The following is a 21668-nucleotide window of genomic DNA, read 5'->3' as shown; positions in this document are numbered from 1 at the left end:
GCCCTTGAGCCACAGCCTCAAGCTGGGGGAGCTGGAGCCAGGGAACCAGCCCTAGGTGTGCCCTGGGGCCAGAATAGGGGCCCAGAGCCGGGGAGGGGTGGAAGCCCTGTACTCATCTTTAAGAAAAATCAGTGTCTTTAATTCATGTTTATGAGTGCATTGTATATATGCCTGATGCCTGCAGATCTCCTGGAACTGGAGTTACAGACAATTATAAGCACTGTATGTGTGCTGGGAATTGAACCTGGATTCTCTTAACCACTGAGCCACTCTGAAGCTCCGTTTTCCCCTTCTTGGTTGGGCTAACCATATACTACTGTGACAAATGCCTGTGAGAACCAGCTTAAGGGAGGAAGACAGGGTTTTTGGCTGCCTCCATTGTTTTCAGCCTGTAACAAGGCAGAAACATCATGTTGGAAGGCGGGAGGATAGCTGCTCACCTCGCGCTGGTCAGGAAGCCCACCAGGCAGAAAAGGAACAAGGAACAAGTCACCCTTGAGAGACACAGCCCCAGTGATCTGTGGCCAGTCACCAGTGGAATAAACTGTTGATCAAGACAGAACCCTCATGAGGCAGCCCCCTCACCAAAGCCTCACTGCTGAGCACGGCTTCCATCAGGGACCAATCCCTGAGCCCCATATGTCCTCAAAAACAGCTGCGATTTGGTCTCATCCCCCAAACCATGGTATCAGGAAGGCAGGGTCCTGCAAGGTAGGTGTAGGAGCCTGCTGTCTCTGGCCTCCCATGAAGCCATGACATGTGTGAGGCCGGTGGCCAGGGCACCTGTCTGCATCAGCCCCTCCTCTGTCCTGGTAGTCTTGCTGGAACGAGTACCTGACGACCCGGATCGAACAGAACTTTGTGCAGAATTGTACCTGCCCCATTGCTGACTGTCCTGCTCAGCCCACGGGAGCCTTCATCCGTGACATGGTCTCCTCCCCAGAAGTCATCTCCAAGGTACCCCGTCCTGCCTGAGGCCCCAGAGGACATGCTGGCCTCCAGATGCTAGGAGCACCTGGAGCCTCCTGCTCTCCCACCATTCATAGCAACTTGCCTTTGCCCACAGTACGAGAAGGCCCTCCTGCGAGGCTATGTGGAGAGCTGCTCCAACCTGACATGGTGCACCAACCCGCAGGGCTGCGATCGCATCCTGTGCCGCCAGGGCCTGGGCAGTGGGACCACTTGCTCTAAGTGTGGCTGGGCCTCTTGCTTCAGCTGTAACTTCCCCGAGGTAGGCACCCGCTCCTTCCCTGCCTAGCACCTACACACACACACACACACACACACACACACACACACACACGAGGGGGCTTCCTTGTCTCCTGCTACCTGACTGAGTTGGCTGTATCTTCATACTCCTCCCACCTAGGCACACTATCCTGCCAGCTGTGGCCACATGTCCCAGTGGGTGGACGACGGTGGCTACTACGATGGCATGAGTGTGGAGGCCCAAAGCAAACACCTGGCCAAGCTCATCTCCAAACGCTGTCCCAGCTGTCAGGCGCCCATTGAGAAGAATGAGGGGTGTCTGCAGTAAGAAGGGGTACAGGGGGCTCTGGGAGCATGATGTCGGGGAGGCTGGTAGTAAGGAAGAAATTCAAGCTTACTGTGAAGTGCAGCAAATCCATTGCCCTCACTCACCGTCCCCCAGGGTCACCTCTTGGATTCTTCCACCCAGGTTTTAAGTTCACTGTGTTGGGAAGCCCAAATCAAGGTGTCCTTATCAGTGCTTGAGAAGATGGCACCTTGTCAGTGTGCACAGCCCCAGGGCACCCTGGGCACCTGTATCCAGAGGTAGGCCCCACTGACCAGCTCGAATCCTCCACAGCATGACTTGTGCCAGATGTAACCATGGTTTCTGCTGGCGCTGCCTCAAGTCCTGGAAGCCAAGCCACAAGGACTACTACAACTGCTCTGTCATGGTAAGGGGCTAGGCATGTCGGAGTCTGAGGCCCAGCCAGCCAGGACCAGCTGCCCTTGGCCCTGGGACAGAGTTGTATGCCCCAAACAGTGGTAGAGCAGTCAGGACAAAGGTTCAGTGGGGACAGGCAGGAGCCTCTGAGCCTGAGATTCTGGAAACTCTGTACTGGAAGGACTGCCCCACCCAGGTGACCAAAGAAAGCCCAGGAAGAATAGGGCAGGGTGTTCTTGGCAGGTACCAGAGCAGAGCAAGGAGTGTTGAGTGGGCCTGCCCTCACTGTGGCCAGGAACAACCCTTGGCATTCCCACGTACAGGAAGGCTGGTAAAGACTGTCAGTCGTCTGGGTGAAGTGTGGAGGAAGCACAGCACCCAGCAACCCTTCCTTGTGTCCTTACAGGTGAGCAAAGCCGCTCGCCAGGAGAAGCGGTTTCAGGACTACAATGAGAGGTGCACTTTCCATCACCAGGCCCGGGTGAGCAGTGGGCAGTGGTGGGCAGTAAAGTCAGGGAGCTGGTGACTGTACTCAGAGGGCCAGCTGGAAGCTGCATGGCCTGCGGCCTCACAGGCTGGGACTGCACTGTCCTCCTATAGGAGTTTGCTGTGAACCTGCGGAACCAGGCCTCTGCCATCCACGAGGTGCCCCCACCCAGATCCTTCACCTTCCTTCACGATGCCTGCCGGGCCCTCGAGCAGGCTCGAAAGGTTGTAGCAGTGGGGGAGGCAGTCAGGAGAGGTGTGCCAAGGGGGCTGAGTGGGCTTGGCCGGAGGAGCCAGAAGAGAGGAAGTGGAGGTGGAGTTGCCGGGGCCTCAGGCTAGATGCACTGACCTGACGGGTCTCCTCTAGGTGCTGGCCTACGCCTGTGTCTACAGCTTTTACAGCCAGGACACAGAATACATGGACGTGGTGGAGCAGCAGACCGAGAACCTGGAGCTGCACACAAATGCCCTGCAGATCCTCCTTGGTGAGCTGGCGCACCGATGCCCTGCCATCCTCTCCCTTGTGCTAAGCGTCCCATGCCCATCCAGACAGTTATCCAGGGCCCTTACCCCCAGCACTTTTCCTTTCCTCCCCTCATTCTGTGTGGCCTCCCTCTCCCTGGTCTAAAGCCCATGACATAGGGTTCTGCGTGCTTTTGGCAGTCTGTTCCGCACCCTGCCCTTGGCAGGTGAGCTCCATGAGTTTTGACAGCCATGCCCGGTACTTGGGAGATGCTCCATAGACATTTGTGGGAGGAAGGACTGGATGGGAGAAGAGAGCGGGCCCTGTGCTTGCCCTCTGCAGAGGAGACCCTGCTGCGCTGCCAGGACCTGGCCTCCTCCCTGCGCCTCCTTCGAGCTGATTGCCTCAGCACAGGCACGGAGCTGCTCCGGAGGATCCAGGAGAGGCTGCTGGCCATCCTGCAGCACTCCACCCAGGTAGGGCCTTGCTCAGTCCTGCCTGGGGGGCAGTCTGGAGGGGGAAAGGGGTATTGGGAGGCCTGGGCCAGTCTGCAGTGTCACTTAAACTCCTGGGGTTTCTTACAAAGGAGTTGGTTTCCCCAGATCAGGGTTTAGGGCCAGGTGCTCACCAGAATCAGTCTGCACTTTCTCAGACCAGACCCCTGCATGTGGGGTCAGCAGTTGCTGGAGTAAGGGATCTCCAAGAGTCTTGCCAGCTCTGGTACACAGGTGTGGGTCATTTGCTGCCTGCTTAGTACTGGGCAGAGATTGCTGGGTGCCCCCACTGTCCTCTCTCCTGGAGCCTCGGGGAGGTAGACGGCAGGAGTGCTCATGGGAGGCTGACTCTCAGGAAACAGGAGTGGAAGCGATGCCAGGCCAGAGGCCTGGTGCCCTCCGCTCTTCTGTTCCTCAGGCCCCCTGTCTCCTTGTCAGGACTTCCGGGTTGGACTGCAGAGTCCATCCGCAGAGGCCCAGGAGGTGAAAGGATCCAACGTGCCCAGCAGTCAGTGAGTAGCCGGGCAGAACCCGGGAGAGGGCAGCAAGAGTGCAGGCTTCTCAGGCTGAGTGTGGTGGCTCTCTCTAGGCCCCAGGGCTCCTCGGGGCTTGAAGCGGAAGATGAGGAGGAAGAGGAGGAGGATGTGCCTGAGTGGCAGCAAGAGTTTGATGAGGAACTAGACAATGACAGCTTCTCCTACGATGAAGAATCTGAGAACCTGGACCGAGAGACGTTCTTCTTCGGTGATGAGGATGACGACGATGAGTCTTATGACTGAGGGGGACAGGAAACACCTGGAGCGCCCCAGGCAGGGCCACGGGTGGGGAGTTCACCCCTCCACTGTCATGTGAGAGGGATTCCCAGTGTCTGCAGCACCTTCTGTTTACTGAATAAACTTCTTTTTCACATACGTCGCTGGGAGCAGGCCAAGCACTCTCCTGGTGTTCTCAGATACCCACTCTCTGTAAAATAACCTTTTAATAGTGTGTGCGCGTGTGCGTGTGCACACGCTGTGGAGGTGTGTATGGAGATTGGAGAACACCTTTAGGAGGTCAGTTCTCTTTTCCATGTAGGTGCTTGGGCTAGAACTCATGTCTTCAGGCTTGGTGGGAAGCACCTGCACCAGTTGGGCCGTCTCACCAGCCCGCCTTCATCTTTAGACTTCCAGACTTTTCTATCCTCAGGAAAACCCCAAGCACTCATTTGGCCTAAACTCACAGGTAAGATGAGAATGATGGCCCACCCACCTGCCCTCCTCCCATAGTTTTAAATGTTCCCCGGGGACCCAAAAGGCATGACAGGGTACCCTCCTCTTGGGGACCACTTTAAAGGGTCTTTCTGCGTCCTGAAGAGAAGTGGGACCTGCCCCACCCCCTCCACTCTAGACTGGTTTTGGTTTTTGAGTCTAACTGTCCTGGAACTCACTACATAGACCACATTGACCTCTAATTCAGAAATCCACCTGCCTGTGTGTCCAGTGGGCTGGGACTGAAGGTGTATGCCACCACTTCTGGCTAAACAAACCTCTTTTACTACTGAGACTGTGGCCAGATGATTCCGGAGAAGGGGGGGAGGGCCAAAGAGAAGGTTCAGCAGGTAAGAGCACTTGTTGCTTTTGCAGAGGTCATAGTTCACTCACATGGTGGCTCATAACCATCTCTAATGCCAATACCAGAGAATCTGATGCCCTCTTTGGTCTCTGTGGGTACCAGGTATGCACACAGCCAAAACGCACACACAGAAAATCTTAAATTTATTTTAATAAAGTTGAGTTAGGTCAGGTGCTTGGGTTACTGGAGGGAGCCTTCCCCCCAGGAGGATAAGCCTCAAAGTATCGATCGAGCATGGCATCCACCTCTCCTTCTGTGTAGTCCCACACTTGGATCCTTGAGCCATCTGCTGCACCCCGAATCATGGCAGAGAGCACTGGGGAGAGGGGAAGGAGAACTGACCCCACACTCCCCACCGTGCCCCCTGCCCCAGCCCACTGGGAAAGGAAGAAATGGGTATGGGGTTCCCAGAAAGCCAGGAATAGGTAAGCCACCCTGGGCTGGGCTACTCACCTCGGCCAGACTGTGGTCGGAACAGGCACAGAATTTGCTTACCAAGAGCTACTGCCCAGCCTAGTTCATAGCCAACACCCAAGGACGGCTGTGTCACTTCGGCCACAACCACTGGAGAGAAAGCCAGAAAGATTTAATACCTGGCACTTGTAAGCACAATGGGATGAGTGTATCTGTAGTGGGGAAGGGGTTCCTTCTAGGTACTGAAGCGAGGGATATCCCAGGAATGGGCATCACAGAGGAGCCTGCACGGAGGAGGGAGGACTACTTACCATCTGCCTGCTGTAGCCAGGCCAGGTCTTGCTCGTGAATGAGGTGGTCGCCCCCAGCAGCCTCGTCTCCTACGGTTAAGGGAAAGCTGGTCAAGGATGTTCCCACCCTCTGTACCCGGAACCTTGCTGCTATTAATATCTCCTCGGGGAAGGCAGAGGGGGCAGGTGCATGCTTCGGTGCCTCCCCAGGCCAGCCCAGGAAAGGGGTGAAGAAGGAACCCAAGCCTATGCAAGGAAGCACTAGGAATCCAAGCAACTGCGCTTGCTCAGAGGGTCAGGATCACAGCTTCCAGCTTGAATAAATGCTCCTGCTCAGGACGATAAGACCATGCTGATGGCAGAGCAGAAACACCTTGTCAAAAAAGTTCACTTGTGATCTGAGGATAGCGACACACATCAATAATCCCAGCCTCAGGAGGCAGAAGCTGGCAGGCCTCCGTGAGTTCCACAACAGCCAGGGACATGCAGACAGACCCTGTCTCAAAAACAAAACAAGCCGGGTGGTAGTGACACCTTCAATCCCTGGAGGCAGAGGCAGGCAGGTGGATCTCCGATTCTGAGGTCAGCCTGGTCAGCTGGAACAGAGCCAGTTCAGGGTTTCCAGGACAGCCAGGGTTATTCAGAGAAAGTGTCTCAAAAAGAAACAAAAAGAGAAGTAACAAGCTGGGTGTGGTGGCATTTGAGGGGCAGAGGCAGGAGAAAGGGGAGGTCAACACCATCCTCTGCTGCATGGCCAGTCAGAGGTCACTGGGTTTACATGAGAAACCCAGTTCTCAAAATAAGCAAGAAAAGTAACAAGTGAGAAACAGCAACAAAAAGATTGGAAGGCTTTCCCCAGGCTATCACTAATCGCACTTGTTTTTCTTTGAGACACTGCCTAATTATTGTAGCCCAGGCTGGCCTGGAGCTCTACCTGCCTCAACCTCCAGAGCGCTGGGATTGGAACTGAAGGTTGAAACCTAGCAACCAAATGCACCATGAGCTTGCCAATCACAGCATATACAGGTCCTTTTCAATTCCCTAGCATCTTTGCCTTGTGATTATGTTGTTATTATTATTATTATTTTATTATTTTGGTTTTTCAAGACAGGACTTCTCTGTAGCTTTGGGGCCTATCCTGGAACTAGCTCTTGTAGCCCAGGCTGGCCCCGAACTCACAGAGAGCTGCCTGCCTCTGCCTCCCAAGTGCTGGAATTAAAGGTGTGTGTGCTACCACTGCCCGGCCTTTTTTTTTTTTTTTTTAAAAAAAAGAAGGTTCTCCCACAATTGCTTTAGACCCCACAGACTATGAATCTGTTTTTGAGTGGGACAAAGAAAAACCACTTCAAAGTTTTCTGAGCAGAAATGTGAGTTCTAGGTACAGCTTTGAAAAGTGGGAGAGTGAGTGGCCGGGGTCCAGGCCAACCCATCAAAGCCTCGCAGGCCATATGCAAGGGTGTATAGCCGTATACCTACGGGTGTAAGCATCGCAGCTCAGATGGAAAGGAATCCTGGCAGTCCGGAGCCAAGGAACACCACAGGTCACAGCCTAACAGCTTACAGCCCTGCTCCGTTGAGAGGTTTCCCAATGTAACAGCTCCGCTCTCGCAGGGGAGGGTTTCCCCAGAGAAGTATCTGCAGTTCTGCTCATGTCCTCCCTAGTGTATCAACTCCGTTCCACTAGGGGAAGGTTTCCCCAGCGAAGTGTTACAGCCCTGCTCTGGCGAGAAGTTACTTCTCTCCTCTGCTCCATTCCCGCGAATAAAGGTCTCACCCAAACCTCATTCATTTATTGGGAGGGAAGAATCCGGAGAATGGCTGCCTCTGCCGGGGAAAAAGGCAGAGAGAAACTGAACAGGCTTGCTTATATAGGGCTTCTTAGGAGCGGAGCTTTCGCAGGGAGAAAGATGATTTTCAGGGTGGGAATTGGTCAGATTTCAGTCCCTTGAGCCGAGATTGGCTAGATCTCATCCTCAGGGATTGGTTGGTTTTCTGCTCAGTTGGTCAGAGGCAGATTTGGCTCTGGTTTCAGGGCCAAAGTGTGTTTCTTTCACTGACCCTTCTTTAGCCTTTTTGCTCTAATTTCAGTGCCAGGGCGTATTTCTTTTACTAAACTCTGATTCTTCAGCCAAGGTGTGTTTCTTTGGCACTGATTTCAGGGTTAGGGTGTATTTCTTTGGCTCTTTGGCTCTGCCTGGTCCTTTTTCCCTACACTGGGTCTGGGCTCTCATTGGGTTTCAGGGTGCTGGGACTGGCATGGCCAGCTCCCGCCAGAGTGCTGAATGGGGTGTGTACTTGCAGGAGTGTAAGCCAGGGCCTTCCTCAGCCAGAGGTCCTAGCCTGCTGGTATCCTAGGCTGCAGGTCCTTTAACTTTCAAGTCCTGAGCCAGCCAGTCCCCTTAACCTAAAGACCCTGTAGCCTGCAGGTCCCCAGTCTGCGGGTCTCCGGCTCGGCCGCCTCACCTCGCGGGTCCGGCTCTGCAGCAGCCACGTGCTCAGTGAGCACCTTTCCATAGCGCCGCAGCCGCGATACGATCCGGGCATACAGTGCCTGGTCCTCGCGCCCACCGCGGATGCTCCCGCAGAAGTACACGGAGCAGCGGCCCTGCTCCGCCACCTCCGCCGCCATCGCCGCCCGCACCCGCACCCGCACCCACCGGCGCCAGGGGGCGCAGTCCAGACCACGTGATCTGGGAATGCGACTCGCGGCGGAAACGGGGGGGGGGGGGGGAGCGCCTTTTGCACACTCGCTCTTCCCGGGTTGGCTCTCCCTGAGACAGCCCGCCCCCAGGCTCCTCCCCCGAGACCTGCCCCTCCCCGGCTCCCAGCTGCCGGTTCAGGGCTCAGCTGGATGCCCTCAAGCTCTGTAGTGGGGTCCTTGGGAAACCGATAGCTTCTCACTAATCTTTTCACAATTTAAAAAATTGTTAATTTCTTAAAACATTTTATTGTTAGCCAGGCAGTGATGGCACACACCTTTCTTTAATCCTAGCACTCTGGAGTGAGGGAAGAGGATCTTTTTGAGTTCGAGGCCAGCCTGGTCTACAGAGTGTGTTCCAAGGCAGCCAAAGCTACACAGAGAAACCCTGTTGAAAAACAAAAACAAAACAAAATTCACCATGTATGTACTGTGATTTAATCAAATCCACCCCCAGTCTCTCCCCTCCAATCCCTTCCTCTATCCCGTATACCAACTTCATGTACTCTTTTATTATTGTTGTTATTATTATTATATTTTATGTGTGCAAGTGTTTTGTCTGTGTGTGTGTCTGTGCACTGTGGTGCATGCCTGGTGCCCCCAAGAGGCCAAAAGAGCACAATGGCCATCCCGGAACTGGAGTTACAGATGGTGTGAGCCACCACGCAGGTGCTGAGAATCAAACCAGGTCCTCTGGGAAAGCAGACATGCATGCTATTGAGCACTGAGCCTCCTCCCCAGGCCCCCTTAATTTACTACTCACTGAATCCATCGGGTGTTGCCTCTGTGTGCAGGGGTACGGAGCTGTCTACTGGAGGAAGGACAGGCCATCTCTCAGGGCCTGCATCCCTGAAGAAAAAAACGTCTCTGTCTGCCCCAGCAGCCCTTCATTGTCAGCAACTCCTAGCTACTGTCATGGCTCCCCTTCTCCACACAAACTGGGACTTGGGCCAGCTTGATCTTGGGCAGGCAGTCACGTGACCCTATGTCACGTCCAGGAATCCTGTTTCATGACAGTCTGTCCCCTCTGTCCAGTACAATCTTCCCACCCACTCTTCCCAAATGATCCCTGAAGCTTGGAGTGAGGGGCGATGGCCCGTGGAGATGGTGCCCTCACATCATACTCTCTGTATTAATCTGTATTAATCACTCTGTACCGACAGGGTGTATTAAAGCACTCTGCACAGTGCCAGTTGTGGGACTCCCCTGTTAGTGTGGATCTGCTACAAAAGAAGCATCTGATGAGGGACGAGACATGCGCTAATCTGTGGGTGCCTCTAGGGATGAGAAACTGGACAGACTCCCCACCACTTGCATGGCGACCGCCTTGGCCCTAGCCCTCTCCAGATCTGCTCCCACCTCTTCCTGCCACGGTCTGCTAGTCACTTTGTGGCTGTGCAGAGAACATTGAAGAGATGAGAAACCCTCAGTGACCCCATCTTAGTTGGGATAAAACCAAAAGGGAAAACAAAATACAATCCAGTGGCCCACAGGTTAGAGAAGAGCTGTGGCTACCAGGCTCTGGTAACTCACAGCCATGGCCGTCACCAGCCTGGCCTGCAGAGGAATGCTGAGGCTATCAACAGCCTGGATGAACCGATGGATGAATGGACGGACAGACGGACGGATGGATGGATGGATGGACGGATGGAGGGCCCCACCTTCACTGCCAAACTAACAGCTGAGGGAAAAGAGGAGTCACCGCTGTCAGCCGTGTAGCAACTGGTGGCCCACCAGGCCCCACTTAGGAGTCCTAATTCAATAGCCCTAGCTAAATTAAATGGTCACAAAACCAAACCAAAAGTCATGAGTTTAGAAAAAGCCATTGGTGTGTGGGGGCGAGAGAGGTGGGAAGGAGATTAGAGAGAATAAGGGCTGGGTGATGCAGGAGCATGACCTTAATCCCAGCACTCACAGGCAGAGGCAGGCGGGTCTCTGTGGAGTTTGAGGCCAGCCTGGTCTACAAAACGAGTTTCAGGAGACCCAGGGCTACACAGAGAAACTCTGTCTGGAGAAACCAAGAGCCAGGGGAAAAAGTAATCCAAATGCATTCTATACAGGTATGAGATTGTCAAAGAACAATTTCAAAGGGAAGTACATGACAGGAAATTCCGAAGGAAAATCCACACGTGTCTCAAAGGTCCTCCAGGGATGACTGACTTCAGTGAATTAGAATGTTATGGATTGGCAGCCATATTCCTTGGGCTATTTTAAGTTTCCTTAATGGCCTTGCAAGGTCCACTTCTGTGTCTGCTCTATTATCTTGGTGACCGCTAGCAAATCTTTTAGAATGTGCTGGCAGGCGCTAAGGGGAGCATCAAGGCTTCGTGCTTCTAGACAAGCACGCTACCAACTTGACTAGAACCCCAGTCCCAGATCCTGGATCCCTTCTCAATTACCTCATAGTACGAACGTGCTCCTTGGCCCTGCGTGGGTCGAGAGGTGCGAAGATTAAAGTCATCTACCACCCAGCTGAAAAGGTATTTTTATTTATTTAAAAAATTTTATGTGTACGGACGATAGGCCTGGATGTAGATCTGTGAATCATGTGGGTACCTGGTACCCAAGAAGACCAGCAGAGAATTCTGGATCCTCTGGTATTCAAATTAAAGGCAGTTGCAAGCCACCATGCCGGTGCTAGGAACAAGCCTGGGTCTTCTGCAACAGCAGTCAATGCTCCTAACTACTGAGCCATCTCTAGTCCCATCTCTAGTACCATCATCTTTCTTCCTCCCTCCCTCCCTCCCTCCCTCCCTCCCTCCCTTCCTTCCTCTCCCCCAGTTGAAGATTTATTTTCTTGCGAGACATGATGGTCACACACCTTTAACGCCAGCGATTCAGGAGATGCAGGCAGACAGATCTCTATGAGTTTCAGACCAGTCATTGCTATAGAGTGAGACCTGTCTTGCTCTTGTTTTAAGATTCATTTTCTTTTTATGTTTGTGAGCATTGTGCTTGCATGTATGTATGTGTGCCACACATGTACAGTGCCTGAACAGACCGGAAATGGGTAGTTTGTCCCTGGAACTGGAATGACAGGCAGCTCAAAACAGCCTGAGGTGAGTGCTGGAAACCGAGCCTCAGTCCTCTAAAGAACAGCAATGCTCTTTACCACTGAGGCATCTCTCCAGTCCTTACGTGTGTGTGTGTGTATGTGTGTGTGTGGTATGTGGTGTGTGAGTGGTGTGTGTTCAGTGTGTGTGCAGTGTGTGCAGTATGCGTGGTGTGTGTATGTGGTGTGCAGTGTGTGTGGTGTATGCGCAGTGTGTCTATGGTGTGCAGTATGTGTGATGTGTATGCATTGTGTGGTGTGTATGTGCAGTGTGTGGTGTGTGTGCAGTGTGTGCAGTATGCGTGGTGTGTGTGCAGTGTGTATGTGGTGTGCAGTGTGTGTGGTGTATGCGTGTTGTGTGTGCACAGTGTGTGGTATGTACAGTGTGTGTGGTGTGCAGTATGCAGTGTCTATGTGGTATGCAGTGTATGTGCAGTGTGTGTGTGGTGTGTGTGCAGTGTGTGTGATGTGTGTGGTGTGTGTAGTGTGTGTGGTGTGCAGTGTGTGTTGTGTATGTGGTGTGTGTTCAGTGTGTGTGGTGTGCAGTGTGTAGTGTGTGTTCAGTGTGTGCAGTGTGTATGTGGTGTGCAGTGTGTGGTGTGTGCAGTGTGTATGTGTGTGCTGTGTGTATGTGGTGTGTGCAATATGCAGTGTCTATGTGGTATGCAGTGTATGTGCAGTGTGTGTGGTGTGTGTGCAGTGTGTGTGGTGTGTGTGCAGTGTGTGTGGTGTGTGTGGTGTGTGTGCAGTGTGTGTGGTGTGTGTGCAGTGTGTGTGGTGTGTGTGCAGTGTGTGTGGTGTGTGTGCAGTGTGTGTGGTGTGTGTGCAGTGTGTGTGGTGTGTGTGGTGTGTGTGGTGTGTGTGCAGTGTGTGTGGTGTGTGTGGTGTGTGTGCAGTATGCAGTGTCTATGTGGTATGCAGTGTATGTGCAGTGTGTGTGGTGTGTGTGGTGTGTGTGGTGTGTGTGCAGTGTGTGTGGTGTGTGTGCAGTGTGTGCAGTGTGTGCAGTGTGTGCAGTGTGTGTGGTGTGTGTGCAGTGTGTGTGGTGTGTGTGCAGTGTGTGCAGTGTGTGTGGTGTGTGTGGTGTGTGTGCAGTGTGTGTGGTGTGTGTGCAGTGTGTGTGGTGTGTGTGCAGTGTGTGTGGTGTGTGTGGTGTGTGTGCAGTGTGTGCAGTGTGTGTGGTGTGTGTGCAGTGTGTGTGGTGTGTGTGCAGTGTGTGCAGTGTGTGTGGTGTGTGTGGTGTGTGTGCAGTGTGTGTGGTGTGTGTGCAGTGTGTGTGGTGTGTGTGCAGTGTGTGGTGTGTGTGTAGTGTGTGTGGTGTGTGTGCAGTGTGTGTGGTGTGTGTGCAGTGTGTGTGGTGTGTGTGGTGTGTGTGCAGTGTGTGTGGTGTGTGTGCAGTGTGTGTGGTGTGTGTGCGGTGTGTGTGGTGTGTGTGCAGTGTGTGTGGTGTGTGTGGTGTGTGTGCAGTGTGTGTGGTATGTGTGCAGTGTGTGTGGTGTGTGTGCAGTGTGTGCGGTGTGTGTGGTGTGTGTGCAGTGTGTGCAGTGTGTGTGGTGTGTGTGCAGTGTGTGTGGTGTGTGTGCAGTGTGTGCAGTGTGTGTGGTGTGTGTGCAGTGTGTGCAGTGTGTGTGGTGTGTGTGCAGTGTGTGCAGTGTGTGTGGTGTGTGTGCAGTGTGTGCGGTGTGTGTGGTGTGTGTGCAGTGTGTGAAGTGTGTGTGGTGTGTGTGCAGTGTGTGCTGTGTGTGTGGTGTGTGTGCAGTGTGTGCGGTGTGTGCGGTGTGTGTGCAGTGTGTGTGGTGTGTGTGCAGTGTGTGCAGTGTGTGTGGTGTGTGTGCAGTGTGTGTGGTGTGTGTGCAGTGTGTGCAGTGTGTGTGGTGTGTGTGGTGTGTGTGCAGTGTGTGCAGTGTGTGTGGTGTGTGTGCAGTGTGTTGTGTGTGTGCAGTGTGTGCGGTGTGTGTGGTGTGTGTGGTGTGTGTGCAGTGTGTGTGCAGTGTGTGTGCAGTGTGTGCGGTGTGTGTGGTGTGTGTGCAGTGTGTGTGGTGTGTGTGCAGTGTGTGCAGTGTGTGTGGTGTGTGTGGTGTGTGTGCAGTGTGTGCAGTGTGTGTGGTGTGTGTGCAGTGTGTGCAGTGTGTGTGGTGTGTGTGCAGTGTGTGCAGTGTGTGTGGTGTGTGTGCAGTGTGTGTGGTGTGTGTGCAGTGTGTGCAGTGTGTGTGGTGTGTGTGCAGTGTGTGCAGTGTGTGTGGTGTGTGTGCAGTGTGTGTGGTGTGTGTGCAGTGTGTGCAGTGTGTGCAGTGTGTGTGGTGTGTGTGCAGTGTGTGTGGTGTGTGTGCAGTGTGTGCAGTGTGTGTGGTGTGTGTGCAGTGTGTGCAGTGTGTGCAGTGTGTGTGGTGTGTGTGCAGTGTGTGTGCAGTGTGTGTGGTGTGTGTGCAGTGTGTGTGGTGTGTGTGCAGTGTGTGTGGTGTGTGTGCAGTGTGTGTGGTGTGTGTGCAGTGTGTGTGGTGTGTGTGCAGTGTGTGCAGTGTGTGTGGTGTGTGTGCAGTGTGTGCAGTGTGTGTGGTGTGTGTGCAGTGTGTGTGGTGTGTGTGGTGTGTGTGCAGTGTGTGAAGTGTGTGGTGTGTGTGCAGTGTGTGCTGTGTGTGTGGTGTGTGTGCAGTGTGTGCAGTGTGTGCAGTGTGTGCGGTGTGTGTGCAGTGTGTGTGGTGTGTGTGCAGTGTGTGCAGTGTGTGTGGTGTGTGTGCAGTGTGTGTGGTGTGTGTGCAGTGTGTGCAGTGTGTGTGGTGTGTGTGGTGTGTGTGCAGTGTGTGCAGTGTGTGTGGTGTGTGTGCAGTGTGTTGTGTGTGTGCAGTGTGTGCGGTGTGTGTGGTGTGTGCGGTGTGTGTGCAGTGTGTGTGCAGTGTGTGCAGTGTGTGTGGTGTGTGTGCAGTGTGTGCAGTGTGTGTGGTGTGTGTGCAGTGTGTGCAGTGTGTGTGGTGTGTGTGCAGTGTGTGTGGTGTGTGTGGTGTGTGTGCAGTGTGTGTGGTGTGTGTGCAGTGTGTGCGGTGTGTGTGGTGTGTGTGCAGTGTGTGCAGTGTGTGTGGTGTGTGTGCAGTGTGTGTGGTGTGTGTGCAGTGTGTGTGGTGTGTGTGGTGTGTGTGCAGTGTGTGTGGTGTGTGTGCAGTATGCAGTGTCTATGTGGTATGCAGTGTATGTGCAGTGTGTTGCAGTGTGTGCGCAGTGTGTGTGCTGTGTGTGGTGTGTGTGCAGTATGCAGTGTCTATGTGGTATGCAGTGTATGTGCAGTGTGTGTGCAGTGTGTGTGCAGTGTGTGCGCAGTGTGTGTGCTGTGTGTGGTGTGTGTGCAGTATGCAGTGTCTATGTGGTATGCAGTGTATGTGCAGTGTGTGTGCAGTGTGTGTGCAGTGTGTGCGCAGTGTGTGTGCTGTGTGTGGTGTGTGTGCAGTATGCAGTGTCTATGTGGTATGCAGTGTATGTGCAGTGTGTGTGCAGTGTGTGTGCAGTGTGTGCGCAGTGTGTGTGCTGTGTGTGGTGTGTGTGCAGTATGTGTACAGTGTGTGTGTGCATGTGTTTGTGTGTGTAGATTAGAGGACAACATGTGGGGATAGGCTTTCTCCTACTTCAGTGTGAGTCTCAGGTTCCAGTTCAGGTTGTTAGGCTCACAGCAGGGATCTCACCAGGGGCCCCAATATTATAAGAGTCTTTTAAGTCTCCTTTAATATACAAATCAGGGCACCTTTTTAAAGTGTTTGTTTTGTGTGAGACACCCTTGGAGTGAAGAACTGTGGAGAAGGAGCACTGAGGACACCATGGGCAGTGAGGAACTGTGGAGGAGGAGCACTGAGGGAGGACTCCCACGGGCAGTGAGGAACTGTGGAGGAGAGCACTGAGGGAGGACACCATGGGCAGTGAGGAACTGTGGAGGAGAGCACTGAGGGAGGACTCCCACGGGCAGTGAGGAACTGTGGAGGAGAGCACTGAGGGAGGACTCCCACGGGCAGTGAGGAACTGTGGAGGAGGAGCACTGAGGGAGGACACCATGGGCAGTGAGGAACTGTGGAGGAGAGCACTGAGGGAGGACTCCCACGGGCAGTGAGGAACTGTGGAGGAGAGCGCTGAGGGAGGACTCCATGGGCAGTGAGGAACTGTGGAGGAGGAGCACTGAGGGAGGACACCATGGGCAGTGAGGAACTGTGGAGGAGGAGCACTGAGGGAGGACTCCATGGGCAGTGAGGAACTGTGGAGGAGGAGCACTGAGGGAGGACTCCCACGGACAGTGAGGAACTGTAGAGGAGGAGCACTGAGGGAGGACTCCATGGGCAGTGAGGAACTGTGGAGGAGGAGCACTGAGGGAGGACTCCCATGGGCAGTGAGGAACTGTGGAGGAGGAGCACTGAGGGAGGACTCCCACGAGCAGTGAGGAACTGTGGAGGAGGAGCACTGAGGGAGGACACCATGGGCAGTGAGGAACTGTGGAGGAGGAGCACTGAGGGAGGACTCCATGGGCAGTGAGGAACTGTGGAGGAGGAGCACTGAGGGAGGACACCACGGGCAGTGAGGAACTGTGGAGGAGGAGCACTGAGGGAGGACTCCATGGGCAGTGAGGAACTGTGGAGGAGGAGCACTGAGGGAGGATTCCATGGGCAGTGAGGAACTGTGGAGGAGGAGCACTGAGGGAGGACTCCATGGGCAGTGAGGAACTGTGGAGGAGGAGCACTGAGGGAGGATTCCATGGGCAGTGAGGAACTGTGGAGGAGGAGCACTGAGGGAGGACTCCATGGGCAGTGAGGAACTGTGGAGGAGGAGCACTGAGGGAGGACACCATGGGCAGTGAGGAACTGTGGAGGAGGAGCACTGAGGGAGGACACCACGGGCAGTGAGGAACTGTGGAGGAGGAGCACTGAGGGAGGACTCCATGGGCAGTGAGGAACTGTGGAGGAGGAGCACTGAGGGAGGACATCAAGGGCAGTGAGGAACTGTGGAGGAGGAGCACTGAGGGAGGACTCCATGGGCAGTGAGGAACTGTGGAGGAGGAGCACTGAGGGAGGACATCAAGGGCAGTGAGGAACTGTGGAGGAGGAGCACTGAGGGAGGACTCCATGGGCAGTGAGGAACTGTGGAGGAGGAGCACTGAGGGAGGACTCCCACGGACAGTGAGGAACTGTAGAGGAGGAGCACTGAGGGAGGACATCATGGGCAGTGAGGAACTGTGGAGGAGGAGCACTGAGGGAGGACTCCATGGGCAGTGAGGAACTGTGGAGGAGGAGCACTGAGGGAGGACATCATGGGCAGTGAGGAACTGTGGAGGAGGAGCACTGAGGGAGGACTCCATGGGCAGTGAGGAACTGTGGAGGAGGAGCACTGAGGACATCATGGGCAGTGAGGAACTGTGGAGGAGGAGCACTGAGGGAGGACTCCCACGGGCAGTGAGGAACTGTGGAGGAGGAGCACTGAGGGAGGACTCCATGGGCAGTGAGGAACTGTGGAGGAGGAGCACTGAGGGAGGACACCATGGGCAGTGAGGAACTGTGGAGGAGGAGCACTGAGGGAGGACTCCCATGGGCAGTGAGGAATGAGCCTTCACGCTCTTCTTGGCTTTGGGAAGACTGAGCCCCAGCTCAAGAACAGGAAGAACTGGAATGATGTATGCAGTGCTCATGGCTGTGCAGTGAAGTGACCACGTGCTCACACAGAAACAACACACGCAGAAGGTTCCTTCCAGTTTATCTTTACATCTTTGCCATTTGACAGCCAGACTAGATGTGGAAGAAGCAGCCAGATATAAAATCCAAAAAGCTAGAATGAATATGGTCAACCAGCTGGTGTCAGGTAGTCTAGGGTCAGGTGTGAGCAGAAGACCAAGCAAGCAGTGGGCTTGACATCGGCCCAGCTTGCCCCTTGTTGGGGTCCAGACCACAGAGGAGCACGTCAGGCTGAGCCTGGCTGTGTCCTGGGGCTGAGAGGACAGAGTCGGAACTCCATAATGCTGGTTCAGTGTTTGACACACAATAAAAGGCTGCTCCTGCACAGGACATGAGTCTGGTTCCCTGGGAACCCAACGCCTGCTTTTGGCCTCTGCCAGCACCAGGCAGGCATGTGGTGCTCAGACATCATACATTCAGATGAAACAGTCATACAAGAATAAATAAACAATAAAAATAAGTGAAAACCAAAACATCAGCTCGTCTGTTAGAATAGATTTTATTAAAAGAAAATTGTGAACCAGGTGTGGTGGCATATGCCTATAATCTCAGACTTCAGAGATGGAGGCAGGAAGATCAGGAGTTCAAGGCCAGACTCAGCTACATAGAAAATCTGAGGTCAGCCTGGACTCAGGAGGCCATGCCTCAAACAATAACGATAACAAAGCAACAACTAAAAATCAACCCAAAATGATAGATAAGTGTTGGCTGGGTCACGAGGGGCCGGATCCTCCGGGCACGTTGAGCAGGAATGTATGATTTAGGAACTATCTAGAAAGAGTGAGGTTTCTCAGAGGATTAGAAAGAGCTCCACATGGGCCAAGGATCAAGGCTATGAGTGTGAACTAAGGAATTTAAATCAAGAGGCTGGAGAGATGGCTCAGCAGTAAAGCACGCTCACTGCTCTTCCAGAGGACCAGAGTTCATATCCCAGAACCCACACGGTGGCTCAAAACCGCCTGTGACTCCAGTTCCAGGGGTTTAGATCTGGTTTCAACCGCGCACCAGGAGTCTGCATAGACTTACATGCAGACAAAATAACCTTCCACATAAAATAAATAAGCAAAATCTTTTTTATGTGAAATCTTCTTACCGTGTGTGTTTTGAAACAGGGGTTCTCTGTGTAATCGTGGCTGTCCTGGAACTCGCTCGGTAGACTGGGCAGGCCTTGAATTCACAGAGATCCACCTGTTTCTGCGTCCCAAGTGCTGGGATTAAAGGAGTGTGCCACCACTGCCCGGCACAAAATAACTGTTAGGCAGCACGTGCATTTCATGCGCTCTGCGGTGCCAGGCGCAGCAGATCAGCACCAGTGAGTGATGTGCGGCTGGGAAAGTGTTCAGAGAAAGACAAATGGTAACAACAACAAAAGAAAAACCAGAAAACTAAGCCCAAAACCCCAAACAGCAATAACACAAACAAGAGCAACGCTTGCGGCCCACCCCTCCAGCCGCAAGACCCTGACATTTGTTTTATTTGTATTTTTTAAACAAATTTAAATGCTAAGTATGGAAATAAACAGAAAAATATATGACCGATTGTCAGAAGATAAGTTAAAATTGAATTACCCAGAATTTACTCAGACAATGAAGTTAGTAGATAAGTAATTAAAACAGTAATAACCACTTCAGTTTTTGAAAGTTACAAGAAAAATTGGATGTATTAAGAAATGTAGATGATCTGGGAGGGGGAGGGAGGATCAAGGATTTCACCCAGAGCCTTGAGCACACAAAGTAGGTATCCTACTACCTGAGCTACATTCCACAGCCCATGAGACGTAGAAGACTTTTTCTAAAGACAGGGTCTTGTTCTGCAGTCCTTGCTGGTCTGGAACTCACTGTGTAGACCAAGCTGTCTCAAATACACAGATATCTGCCCACATCTGCCTCTCCAGTGCTGGGATTAAAAGTGTGTACCACACGTGGGCACAGGAGACCACTTCCTACGTATAACCCCAGCCACACAGACATTAAGGGCCTCATTGAATAAATGGGACCTCCTGAGACTGAGAAGCTTCTGTAAAGCAAAGGACACTGTCACTAAGACAGAAAGGCAATCCACTGACTGGGAGAAGATCTTCACCAACCCTGCAACTGACAAAGGTCTGATCTCCAAAATACATAAAGAATTCAAGAAACTAGTCCGTAAAAGGCTAATCAACCCAATTATAAAATGGGGCACTGAGCTGAACAGAGAATTCTCAACAGAAGAAGTTCAAATGGCCAAAAGACACTTAAGGTCATGCTCAACTTCCTTAGCGATCAGGGAAATGCAAATCAAGACAACTTTAAGATACCATCTTATACCTGTCAGAATGGCTAAAATAAAAAACACCAATGATAGCCTTTGCTGGAGAGGTTGTGGAGAAAGGGGTACACTCATCCATTGCTGGTGGGAATGCAAACTTGTGCAACCACTTTGGAAAGCAGTGTGGCGGTTTCTCAGGAAATTCGGAATCAACCTACCCCTGGACCCAGCAATACCACTCTTGGGAATATACCCAAGAGAGGCCCTATCATATAACAAAAGTATATGCTCAACTATGTTCATAGCAGCATTGTTTGTAATAGCCAGAACCTGGAAACAACCTAGATGCCCTTCAATGGAAGAACGGATGAAGAAAGTATGGAATATATACATATTAGAGTACTACTCAGCAGTAAAAAACAATGACTTCTTGAATTTTGCATACAAATGGATGGAAATAGAAAACACTATTCTGAGTGAGGCAAGCCAGACCCTAAAGAGGAACATGGGATGTACTCACTCATATTTGGTTTCTAGCCATAAATAAAGGACATTGAGCCTATAATTCATGATCCTAGAGAAGCTAAATAAGGAGGTGAACCCAAAGAAAAACATATAGGCATCCTCCTGAATATTAACCTTCATCTGGCGATGAAAGGAGACAGAGACAGAGACCCACATTGGAGCACCCGACAGAAATCTCAAGGTCCAAATGAGGAGCAGAAGGAGAGAGAGCACGAGCAAGGAACTCAGGACCGCGAGGGGTACACCCACACACTGAGAGAATGGGGATGTTCTATCGGGAACTCACCAAGGCCAGCTGGCCTGGGTCTGAAAAACCGGACTTGCTGAACATAGCGGACAATGAGGACTACTGAGAACTCAAGAACAATGGCAATGGGTTTTTGATCCTACTGCACGTACTGGCTTTGTGGGAGCCTAGGCAGTTTGGATGCTCACCTTACTAGACCTGGATGGAGGTGGGTGGTCCTTGGACTTCCCACAGGGCAGGGACCCTGATTGATCTTTGGGCTGACGAGGGAGGGGGACTTGATTGGGGAAGGGGGAGGGAAATGGGAGGCGGTGGTGGGGAAGAGACAGAAATCTTTAATAAAAATAAATAAATAAATAAATAAAATAAAAGTGTGTACCAGCTCACTGGCCTTGACTTTTTCCCTCCGTTCTCATTTTCTTTCTGTCTCTTTGTCTCTCTGTCCTTCGTGTGTGTGTGTGTGTGTGTGTGTATCTGTGAGTGTGTAGTGTGGATGTATCTATATCTTTGTGTGTGTATCCCTGTTGAGTGTGAGTCTGTGTGTATCTGTGGGTGTATCTGTGTGTGAGTGTGTATGTGTGTGTGTGTGCGTGTGTGTGTGTGTGTGTAACCATGTGTACCTGCATGCCATATACAAGGTCAGAGGACAACCTTTGGTACTTGTTTCTCTTCTTCCACCATGTGGATTCTGGGGAGTGAATTCAAGCCGTCGGGTTTGGTCACAGGCTCCTTTTCACACTGCCAACCAAGGTCCTGCATTTGACAGAAAACATGAAGAATTTGCCCTTTTGAGTCTGCTTGTTCACTAACATGATAATTTCCAGTGGCATCCACGTTCCTGAAAATGTCATGATTTTATCTTTCTTTTTAAATGTATTGTTATTGTTATATTACTAATTATATACTAATGTGTGTGTATGATGTATACACACGAGTGTGGGAGTGTGTGTGCCAGGTTGCACAATGCTTTGTGCATACGTGGGGGCTGGAAGACAACTTTTGGGAGTTGTTCCTCTCCTTCCACCATGTGCTCTAGGGTTAGAACTTAGGTTTTCAGGCCTTGGAGGCGAACATTTTACCCGTTAAGCCATCTTACCAGCTGTGTGTGTGCCTGTGCACAGGTGTCTGCACAGATGTGGAGGCCAGAGGATCTCCTCTTTAATAGCTCTGTGATAGGCTGTCTTCTTTCACGGAACCTGGAGCCAGATTGGCCAATGAGCTTCGAGGCCTCGCCTGTCTGCTTTCCCTGGGCTATGTCTGAATTGCACAGCTCCTGGCGTTTTACATGGGTGCTAAGATCCAAACTCGGGTCACTACGCTAAGTGCTCTTACTCCAAGGAATGCTTACAAGAGATTAAATGAGCGAGTGTATCTGGCAGGTGTAGCTGCTGCTATTATTGCTGTTTTTGAAGATGCTCCCTCTGCGTTTGCTGAAGATATAAGCGATGGAAGAAGGAACCGAGAGATGCAGGGCGTAGAGTATATTCAGAGAATACTGAGTAATCCCATCTGTCAGAACAGTAATAGCCTTAT

General features: G+C 52.3%; 2 protein-coding genes across 2 annotated transcripts in view; one reads left to right on the top strand and one right to left on the bottom strand.

Annotated features, from left to right (window-relative positions):
- Nucleotides 1-4266, top strand: part of Cul9 (cullin 9) — a 40591-nt gene extending 36325 nt beyond the window's left edge. The window contains exons 32-41 of the mRNA XM_075980776.1: nucleotides 817-957; nucleotides 1067-1231; nucleotides 1370-1533; nucleotides 1829-1922; nucleotides 2319-2393; nucleotides 2513-2623; nucleotides 2766-2883; nucleotides 3204-3337; nucleotides 3794-3867; nucleotides 3945-4266. Of these exons, the coding sequence (XP_075836891.1) occupies nucleotides 817-957; nucleotides 1067-1231; nucleotides 1370-1533; nucleotides 1829-1922; nucleotides 2319-2393; nucleotides 2513-2623; nucleotides 2766-2883; nucleotides 3204-3337; nucleotides 3794-3867; nucleotides 3945-4134 (1266 nt within the window). The 3' untranslated portion in view covers nucleotides 4135-4266. The remainder of the gene's footprint in view (nucleotides 1-816; nucleotides 958-1066; nucleotides 1232-1369; nucleotides 1534-1828; nucleotides 1923-2318; nucleotides 2394-2512; nucleotides 2624-2765; nucleotides 2884-3203; nucleotides 3338-3793; nucleotides 3868-3944) is intronic.
- Nucleotides 4267-5092: 826 nt separating this feature from the next.
- On the bottom strand, nucleotides 5093-8342 carry Dnph1 (2'-deoxynucleoside 5'-phosphate N-hydrolase 1). The gene is made up of 4 exons (XM_075980777.1): nucleotides 8134-8342; nucleotides 5692-5760; nucleotides 5420-5530; nucleotides 5093-5282 (listed from the first exon to the last, which is right to left on the bottom strand). The coding sequence occupies exons 1-4, from the start codon at nucleotides 8297-8299 to the stop codon at nucleotides 5134-5136; spliced, it is 495 nt and encodes a 164-aa protein (XP_075836892.1). The 5' UTR covers nucleotides 8300-8342; the 3' UTR covers nucleotides 5093-5133.
- Nucleotides 8343-21668: the final 13326 nt, after the last annotated feature.

The sequence above is a fragment of the Microtus pennsylvanicus genome, chromosome 7 (assembly GCF_037038515.1).
Source record: "Microtus pennsylvanicus isolate mMicPen1 chromosome 7, mMicPen1.hap1, whole genome shotgun sequence".
Classification (NCBI taxonomy): Eukaryota; Metazoa; Chordata; class Mammalia; order Rodentia; family Cricetidae; genus Microtus; species Microtus pennsylvanicus.
The sequence above is the reverse complement of the archived record's forward strand: the minus strand, read 5'-3'. Positions and strand labels throughout refer to the sequence as shown.

What these genes read in the sequence shown, in the direction of transcription:
- Dnph1 (XM_075980777.1), bottom strand. Translation starts at nt 8,299, where the DNA reads ATGGCGGCGGAGGTGGCGGAGCAGGGCCGCTGCTCCGTGTACTTCTGC. An exon ending in CTGGCTACAGCAGGCAGATG is followed by an intron (nt 5,531 to 5,691) that starts GTAAGTAGTCCT and finishes CTTTCTCTCCAG; the next exon opens with TGGTTGTGGCCGAAGTGACA. An exon ending in CCGACCACAGTCTGGCCGAG is followed by an intron (nt 5,283 to 5,419) that starts GTGAGTAGCCCA and finishes CCCTCTCCCCAG; the next exon opens with TGCTCTCTGCCATGATTCGG.